The 9951-nt window shown below is 48.3% G+C and overlaps 1 protein-coding gene across 1 annotated transcript; it reads left to right on the top strand.

Annotated features, from left to right (window-relative positions):
- The first annotated feature begins 8537 nt into the window (after nt 1-8537).
- LOC132084371 (olfactory receptor 14J1-like) lies at nt 8538-9482 on the top strand. Its single transcript, XM_059489445.1, has one exon. The coding sequence runs from the start codon at nt 8550-8552 to the stop codon at nt 9480-9482; it is 933 nt and encodes a 310-aa protein (XP_059345428.1). The 5' UTR covers nt 8538-8549.
- Nucleotides 9483-9951: the final 469 nt, after the last annotated feature.

Below are 9951 nucleotides of genomic sequence, written 5' to 3'. Positions count from 1 at the left end.
ATAATGGGGGCTGCAGGTTAGGTCTGGGAGTTAACACAAGAGGGTTGAGTACAAATGAGACCTGGCAAATGGATGTCACACATTGGCCCCCACCGACACGAAAGGACACAAGCACACACCGCTTTCAGGTGAAAGGATAAAAGGGAAGTTTTATTCTCTGACTCCGCTATTTATAGTTTTACAAGGGTGACAGTGGATTGGAAGGTGACAGTGACACCTCTGCAATGCCACAGGTCAAACCAACAGTCCATCAAAGCTCTCCTCCTCCAAAAAGGAATGAAAAAACAATGAGTTGTTTACAGTAAGTGTGTGGGAAAGTTTACTACAAGAATGTCAACATCAGAAGGCTTAGAAATCCTAGAAAACCAGGGCGACAACACATGTTGCTGAGTTTGATAGGATGAAGTATGTGGGGGTTGGGGGTTGCAATGCCCCAGTGGCGAGGGGGAGGTGACTCCCCGGAGTTCTTCCTCTGATCCCCAGTCCAGAGGGGGTTGAGGTGCTGCCGAGGGGCAGGAAGCAGGAACACTGGCATTTGCATTGCAGAGGCAGGGGAACCAGCAGAAAGTGACCATTGCTTGCTTGCTGTGGGGACAAAACATCCCTAGATCTGAGATGACGATTCTTAGGAAATCTTAACTTCCACAGGTGCTGGTCTCTTCTGGTAGTCAAGGGAGGAGGAAGCGTTTGGTCACTTGTGCTGCCCAGGCATTGGCAGCAGGGTGCTGGGTTGTGAGAACACAGAGGCTGCTTGGTGGGCCAGGTCTGGGCTGTTTGGCTCGGTTCCCTGAGCCAGGGCCACCACCCGGCCGGCTGTTGGGTTTGGGGGCTTTGCTTCTCCCATCAGGATCTGGGCCGATGTTCTGTGGGCCAGGTCTGGGGTTCCTGATCCTTCCATGTGGGCCAGGGAACCCCAAGGCCTCTCAGGCTCCTCTGCTGCTGCTGCTACTCTTTCCGGGGGAAAAAAATAAAATTAAATAAAAAGAGTGGAAAGAGCTAGTAGCAGCTCAAAAGCATTGAAGGGCCAAAGATAAGCCTTAGCCCAAGTGGTTCAATAAACGGCTGTGGCCAAGACATTCTAGAAATTTTCTCAAAACTGTATGATAACTGCCAATGGATTTTTGATAATCATTGATGATTTTTATTAAGCTGTTCTTTGTTTCAGGATTCTGCAAGCCTGTTTCAGGACCAAAAGGGACTTCCAGAGATGTCAAAGAGGAACATCTTCAGTCCATGGACTTTCTCCTGAAACTCAGCTGTCTAGACTTGGAGCAATGACTTTTCTTTGCATTGTTTTGCATTTTCTTATATTGTAAGATTGCTTTAGTGATATTATAGAATTTTATGTTCTACAGGTGAAGAATTTCCCTGATCATTCCACATCAGCACTTGATTGAGGTTTTGATTGGCAACAAGTGTTTGTTCTTTCCTCTGCATGGGTAAAGCAGACAAAATTACAAACACTTTTCTTTTTAATGTAACTAAAATAAAAAAAGGTGACATGTCGCAGACATCTTTTATGAAAAATCCTTTCCTTAGGATTTTTCCTCCTGACAAGCTGAGAGGCCTCAGTAACAAAATGCAAACAATGGTTATTTGCTGCTGTGGAATGCAACAGGTGCATGTTTGATTGGCCCACCTTGGACGTTTGTAATTAATGGCCAATCATAGCCCAGCTTGCTTGGACAGAGAGGCAGGCCACAAACCTTTGTTATACTTTCTTTGCTATTCCATTCTTAGCCAGCCTTCTGATGAAACCTTCTCTTCTGTTTTTTTAGTATAGTTTTAATGTAATATATATAATAAAAAAACAAATCAAGCCTGAGTCAGATCCTCGTCTCTTCCCCAGTCCAAAAACTCCTGTGAACACCATCACAGAGGAACATTGACACCCTGCAGGGTACCATGGATCCAAGGGGCCACTGTGACACTGTGGGGCCTTGTGGAACCAAGAACATCTTTGTGGATCTGTTGGGCTGCATGGTCACAAGGGGCCTGTGTGAAGCAGCAGGGCTTTGTCAAACCAAGAGGCCATTGCTGCATTTCAGGGCCTTGTGGAGCCAAAGGGCCGTTGTGATCCTGCAAGGCGCCGTGGATCCATAGAGACCATTGTGGCATTGCAAGGCCCCATGGAATCAGGGAGACCATTGTGACCCTGCCTCGGGGAAGGAAGGGTCCATTGTGACACTAAGGCAACTTGTGGAACCAAGGGAGTCATTGTTGCACCACTGGGCCCCAATGGAACCAAGGGGCCATTGGACATAGCAAGCCTTCATGGAACAAATAGATCATTATGACACTGTGGGGCCTTGTGGAACCATGGAGACCATTAAGATCCTTAAGGACTTGTGTAATCAAGGGGACATTATGACACCTGAGGGCATCATGGAAGCAAGAGAATCATTGTGGCACTGCAAGGCCTCATGGAAGCAAGAGAACCATTGTGACACTGCAAGGCCCTGTGGAACCAAGGGAACACAAAATAGGTGTGGCTGCCTTGGTCTCCCAGGGGTCACCTGACAGGTCTGGCTGATCTTGGAATGTGGAAGGCCACTCCCATCTGCCCCTGAAACACTGGGGCTCTGGGCTTTCCTTTGTATGGAAAAGAACGGTCTACCTTTTCCAGGCATCCATGGCCAAAATTAGGATTCCACCTCCAAATTTCTGTGTATTAAAGGATTGCTGCCAGACAAAAGCTGTCAGGACAGACAAGTCTGGCTGGTCTTTGACTCCTGAGTGCCAGCACTCACCTGTTGTCCAAACACTGGAAAGGGCTCTGTGCTTTTCTTTTTATGGAAAAAAATAATCCCTCTTCTCCAGGCAGAAATGTTTTTAATTAGGACTCTGCATTCATAATTTCAAATATCCAAGGGTTGGTCCAAGCAAACATGCCAGGACAGACAGGTCAGGCTTGCCTTGGCCTCTGGTGGCAGCTGTTCATCAGCTCCTGAAACATGGGGCTCCATGGTTTTCTTCCTATGGAGACCAATGTGACACTTGGAAGCCTTGTGAAATGAAGGGGCCATTGTGACACTGCAGAGCACCATGGATCCAAGGCACCATTGTGACACTGTGGAGCCTCATGGAACCCAGGACACCATTGTGGCTCTGTTTGGCCACATGGTCCCAAGGGACCAGAGCAAAGCAGCAATGTGGGAGTCAGCCCACAGATTTTACCCAGAAGAACTGGGCATGAGGTTTCAAGCCATTGGAATCATTTGTTTAACTTAGGGGGAGTTTGAGAGTTCCTCCATAAGCCTTTAGTGTTGTTATGATAAGTTGTCCAAGTTCTCCTCCCCTACTGGTTACTTGTTTCCCCTATAGGGTTATTGTTCTAGCTTTCCATCCGCAAGTGTCTATATTGTTCCTTTGCCTTTGTCTCTGGTCTTTGAATCCTACCCCTCATACTGTGCTCGACTTTTCTATGTTTATTGTTTTCCCTCTGTTACTAAACTTCTTTTTGGGCAACTCCATTGATCCTGCTTGTAGGAGCATGGGGGGCTACGATGGTTGGGATGGACAGAGACAAGAGATGTCTGAAGCCAGGTCTTGGAACTTGTGGTTTATTGCAAAGGGTGTGGGTGCAGGGGCCTTGTTTGGAACTGCCAGCCACAGCTTGGAGCAGGCCCGAAAGAGGAGCTTGAAAGAGGCACCCAAAATGGATGCCTGAAAGAGGAGGGGAGTTCCCTTTACAATACAATAAATCTTCCTCTGTTCTGCATATTCTAATTTTCACTAACCAATCTAGCACAAGATACAAATCTTATAGCATTTATATAAAGTCTATAAGAATCATTACATTAACATACTGTGTTACATTTTAAACCCTAAAAACTACTCTTTGGACCCCTTCTGCCAAGCTAGTAGAGTCTGCTCTGACCGTTGGACTTGTCTGCAAGCAGAGGTTCTTGTTTCATCAAAAGAGGATTACCTTCAGCCAGCCATTGTTTTCCATTTGTTCAGTAACTAAGACTTGGTGTCTCAAAGCTTGCTTTCATTTCAATCTCACTTATAGTTTCCATATTCTCAAAATATTTTGCCAGGCAATCATATTTATGAGGCTTTCCTGTTTCATCTTTCCCAGCATCTGCTCCTTTTCATTTTCACCACCCTTGCCCTGAAGCTGGGGAACCAGAAAGGTTTGTCACAGCCACCCTCATTGCGACAATTGGGGCCTGAACAGGGACTCTGACATTCAGTCATGTCAGCTGGGTTAGCTGATGGATAGGCCAGCGCTCCCCGGGATTTTGGATTGTACCAGGCTGGCAGATTCATCATTGCTTCAAGGGACCTCAGCCAGGATCCACAGGGACAACGACAGTTTCACTTGTGTAGGATTGCAGGTGGGTTTGGGGAAGCACAGAACAATTATTGCCTATTTTGCCACTGTGTTTTTACAATACGCTTCCACATCCCATAACTGATTTGGGGTATTCCAGTGGCTGTTCCACCTAAGGAGGAGAAAAAAAAAATGGGCAGCCAGAGGTCCAAAGTAAAAAGGTATGTATATAGATGCTTTAAGTTAATTCTCACTAATCATGACCAAATGTCTTCAAAGAACAAATTAAAATCAATCATGAAGTGGATCATTAAAAATTTTCCAGATACCCCTGACCCTGACCATCCTCCCTCCATCTTGGCTCCTCCACTTCCTGCTACCACAACTATCTCTTCTGCCCTGAATGAAGCTCCAGACTCCACCCCACGACTGAGGGTCACGCCCTGCCTTTCAATCATTCCATCTCCATCCTGGGCCATGCCTCCAGAAGGCCATCCTGGAAGTCTGGCATCCTAGATAAAGTCCCTTCCTCCCCAACACCTGACAAAATGGCAGTGCACTTTGCCTCACCCTCTGTCAACAATACACCCCATAATCAAAGATATTAAGCCCAACTGTCACACTATTTCTAATCCAAATGTTTCTGCTCCAAGTTATTCTTCCTCCCCAGAAGACAGTTTGGATTCCCCAGAGCCACCTCACCCCTCAACCCCAGAAGATCCCTCGGAAAGGATCCAAAAAGAAACAGTTAAGGAAGGAGACTGCAAATAGTCTCAAAATTGCGCCTGTTATGAAAGAAAGGGGCATAATCCCAGGTATAGGCCACTGGTTTGCGGGGAAATCAAGGAGCTGTGTAGGGCAGCTAAAGACCATAGGAAGGATTTACCTTGTTTTAATGGCCTAATGAGGGCCATGTTTACAGCACATGTCTTAACCCCCTATGATTTAAATGTATTATGACCATGTTGTAGTTGACTACAGAATACACCCTGTGCGAAGGGGGATGGAAGTGTTTACTAAATCAATTAATAGCAGACTATGCTAATAATGAGGCAAGGGCAGAACTGACCATCAACCATCCAGCTGGAGAAGGACAACACAGCCTATCAGATGACCAAGCAGCAGGTATGCCTGAAGAAGTATTGGATGATATGAAAGAGATGGCTTTGAAAGCTTTAATCCAGGTATCGGTTGGTAGCACCCCCAATTTGGACTACCTTGGGTGGCAGCAGCTAAAGCTTTAGGACAATTAGACCATCTTGGATGCCTGTTAAGGAAACAAACCAATGCTACCTCCCTCACATTGAGTGGCCTGCTCTCAGACATAGAGACCAACAGACAGGCCACCTTGCAGAACAGCGATAGAGTTTTTACTCTGGGCACATGGGCATGGCTGTGTAGACTCTGAGGCATGTGTTGCATGAACCTCTCCAGTCACAGTGAGTCAATCCACAAGAGCATTCAGGTACTGAAGGAAGGGTTCAAGAAGCTTCAAGTGGAACACAAAGACTGGGTCAATAAACTCTTCCAATCCAAAGGACTAAAGGGTTGGATGAGGTCTAACTAAAACCAGACTATTAATTCTCTTAGTGGTGGTTGTTGTATTGTTAATTGTCCCATATTTGTTTGGATGGTTTTAGAAAGTCTTACAAAATTCTTTCAGTTCCATCTTTGTTGCAAAACAGAAAGGGGCAAGATACCCAACACAGGCTCCTCATGGACTCCTTAGAGGAGAGAACTGGAGGCCAGGATGGCACAAAAACCTCTCAGAGACTGAGTGTGGAAAGGAAAATCCTTAAATTATCTAAAAGAATACTTAAATCCATAAAATACCTTAAAATCCTTGAGTATCTCAAGGAACTAATGAGCCCCACTGAGTGTCAGTACAAAGCTCTCCAGGGACTCATTAAAGAAGATAATTGGGATCATGATTGCACAAAAATCTAATAGAGTCTTTATCAAAACAGAAACACCAATGTTGGAGAATTTTGCTCAGAAATGGCTTATAGAGTTTTGTTCAGACATGCCATAATCATATACAGCTGATGGAAAAGTAAAAGGCAGCTGTGAGGAGCAAATTCTCACAGCCTGTTTCTGTAAACAACAAAGTTCTCAGGCACATTTTTATAAACAGCAGGGTTCTCAGGCTGTTTTTTCATAACAGGTAAACATTCCGTCCTTGGCTGTTTTGGGAAAGTAAAAGTGACAGACAGGGATGCCTTGAGAACCATTCATATCAGGGTGAGAAAGCAAATCTTGGTTTCAATAACAAACTACAGGTATTGAAAACAAAAGGAGGGATTAGTGTTTAATCTGTAGCCTATGATGAGCTCGGGTTTTGCAATATGTATGAGCTTAATTAACACTGTTATAAAATGTGCCTGGTGGATCAATAAATTGGAGTTCGATGCTGATCAGAGGATGGGTCATCTCCCTTCGCTTTCTACACACCAAGTACCAAAAATAACTGAAGTACCTTGAAGCATTAATGAGCCCCACTAAGTGTTGTTACTGACAAAGCCTCTCCAGGGACTAATTAAAGCAGATAATTGGAGGCCATGATTACACAAACCTCTCAGAGACTCCAAGGCAAAAGCAAAACCCAAAGTCCTTTGAAAAACCTGCAGTCCCTGCAGGGAGCATGAAGGAGCCCCCAGGGCCATTGCTGAGCAAGGCTCCCCAGGGACTCCTTCCAGCAGATCCTTGAGGCTATGGGATGTGGGCTAGGGAGGGATGCTGAGGGCAGCACAAGGGGCTGACAGTGCCCAGCCTGGCTGGGGCTGTGCCAGGAGGCCCCAGGGCCTCAGGACAAGGTGTCTCCTCACAGCCCTTGGTGGCACAGACCCTTCTTTGCCCCAGGGCACCAAGACTTGGCTCCTTTTTGTCCCCACCTGTCATCACTGCCTGCAGTTCTCTGCTCTGCCTGGGGCCTGGGGACACTTTCTCAGTGGTGTCCCTCAGTGGTGTCCCTCAGTGGTGTCCCTCAGTGGGACCCATTAAAAGTCCAAGAAACTTTGGAGTTGGATTCTGACTTGGAGTTCTGGAGAGGTTTCTTCAGCTCCCTCTCAGGGACTGATGTTCAGGGCCTCAGCACAAAGCCCCAGAGGCTCATTAACGTCCTTGTGCTGTTTCTGTGCTGCTGAGCTGGGCTGGGCTTCTGGCACAGAGGCAGCTCCCGGTAGCCAAGCAAAGCTTCAAAAGCACATTTCTCTTGATGAGCAGCTCTTCTCCCAGCCCAGCAGGGCTGGGGCACTGCCTGCAGCCACCCCGGGCACAGCACAGAGGCACACAGAGCTTCACTCAGTCAGGGCTGGGAAGGTACTGAGAAGTGCCTGGGGCAGAATCACTCCAGCCCTTGGCACAGGAACCTCTGGCTGCAGGACAATGCAGCTGCAGCTCCTGGAGTGATCTCCTGAAGCTGGAACACCCCTATGCCTACAGACCCTGTGAGTACATTCTCTGATTGTCTCTTGGGCAGATCAGCCAGAAGTGCCCAGGGCTGTCCTGCAGAGCAGGGTCCTGCAGCCCAGGGCGCTGTGCTGGGGCAGGGACTCTGCTGTCTGCCAGGGACAGCTCTCAGCCAGCCCTGGCAGCTGCTCCCAGCACGGGGGGACAAGATCTGGGTGGGAGGAGACAGCTGGTAAGGCTTAGAAGTGTTCTCGTTGTGTGGTGAGGATTCTGCATTGTTCAGGACTGCTCCCAGAATGGCATTTAACTGCAGAACATTTCCAAGTAGATCATACAGGGAGCAGAGCTAGGCAGGGGTTTCATAAATGGGAAAATACTGGTTTTTTATTCTACTGCTCTGTTTTGCCTGAATGGGAAATTGCATATAGATATTCATCTCTCAGTTCAGGTGAAGAATAAATAAAAAAAAACCTATAGACCTGAATAAACCAGGCAGTGACAGAAATCAGCACAGGGCCCCTCAGAGGGCGGCATCTTTGTTGCTTTTCCAGCCTCCTCAGGGTTGCTCTGACTTTGAATTCAGAGCCTGCAGAGCCAGAGCACTGTCCCTGGGCAGTGCCAGAGCTGGGAGGGGTCTGCAGGGCAGAGCTGAGCCCCCAGGGCTGGGCAGGGCTCTGGCAGCACTGGCAGGGCCCAGCCCTGGGCACAGGGAAGCAGCTGCTGGCAGGACAGTTCCAGGCAGCAGAGGCCTGGGCAGGCAGTGAGGGGAAAGTTCCCTCAAGCTGTGCTGGGATATTTGAGGTCCAAACCCAGCTATTCCATGATTACTTTTCTTACAGATCTCCATGCCAAGACATTGCAAATGTCCAACAGCAGCTCCATCAGTCACTTCCTCCTGCTGGCACTGGCAGACACACGGCAGCTGCAGCTCCTGCACTTCTGCCTCTTGCTGGGCATCTCCCTGGCTGCCCTCCTGGGCAACGGCCTCATCATCAGCGCCGTAGCCTGCGGCCACCACCTGCACACGCCCATGTTCTTCTTCCTGCTCAACCTGGCCCTCAGCGACCTGGGCTCCATCTGCACCACTGTCCCCAAAGCCATGCACAATTCCCTCTGGGACACCAGGAACATCTCCTACTCAGGATGTGCTACACAGCTCTTTTTCTTTCTCTTCTTTATTGTAGCAGAGCTTTCCCTTCTGACCATCATGTGCTACGACCGCTACGTGTCCATCTGCAAACCCCTGCACTACGGGACCCTCCTGGGCAGCAGAGCTTGTGCCCACATGGCAGCAGCTGCCTGGGCCAGTGCCTTTCTCAATGCTCTCATGCACACAGCCAATACATTTTCCCTGCCCCTGTGCCATGGCAATGTCCTGGGCCAGTTTTTCTGTGAAATCCCCCAGATCCTCAAGCTCTCCTGCTCCCACTCCAACCTCAGGGAACTTTGCCTCATTGCTGTCAGTGCCTGTTTAGCATTTGGCTGTTTTGTGTTCATTGTTTTCTCGTATGGGCAGATCTTCAGGGCTGTGCTGAGGATCCCCTCTGAGCAGGGATGGCACAAAGCCTTTTCCACCTGCCTCCCTCACCTGGCTGTCATCTCTCTGTTCATCAGCACAGCAGTGTTTGCCTACCTGAAGCCTCCCTCTATCTCCTTCCCATCCCTGGATCTGGCCCTGTCAGTTCTTTACTCAGTGGTGCCTCCAGCCCTGAACCCCCTCATCTACAGCCTGAGGAACCAGGAGCTCAAGGTTGCAGTGAGGAGACTGATGATTGGATGGTATCAGAAACATTAAACTGCTGGCCAATTTCTACAAATCACTTGTAATAGAAGTTATCTTTGTTAATTCTTGTTTTTTTTTCATTTTGAAAGTTTTTTTCTGTGTTTTAGTTTCTTCATCTTCTCCACAAAAAAATCTCATTTTTTGTGCCATTTCTCATTTTGCTTCCCTCCACCTCTCCTGTGGCCACAGACTGTCTCAATGAGGGACTGCGCTCTTTGTGGCTTTAAAGGAAATAAAGGATCTCCCAGCAAAGTTTTCTGCAGAGATGCCCTTTTGTTGCCCTCTCTGAAGCTGCAGCAGCAATGTCTGTGTGCAGAGCTGGGGGCAGATCAGTGCTGGCCCAGCAGCTGTGCCCAGCAGCAGCAGCACTTGGTGTTGCCCTGGTGTTGCTGCAGGGCCTGAGTGCTCTCGGGGCCGGGCACAGCCCTGGGGGTGGCAGTGCCGGGGCTGCAGCAGGGACAGGCCATGGGCACTGCTGGGG

Source organism: Ammospiza nelsoni, chromosome 26, assembly GCF_027579445.1.
Source record: "Ammospiza nelsoni isolate bAmmNel1 chromosome 26, bAmmNel1.pri, whole genome shotgun sequence".
NCBI classification, from domain to species: Eukaryota; Metazoa; Chordata; class Aves; order Passeriformes; family Passerellidae; genus Ammospiza; species Ammospiza nelsoni.
This window is presented reverse-complemented; position numbering and strand designations above follow the sequence as displayed.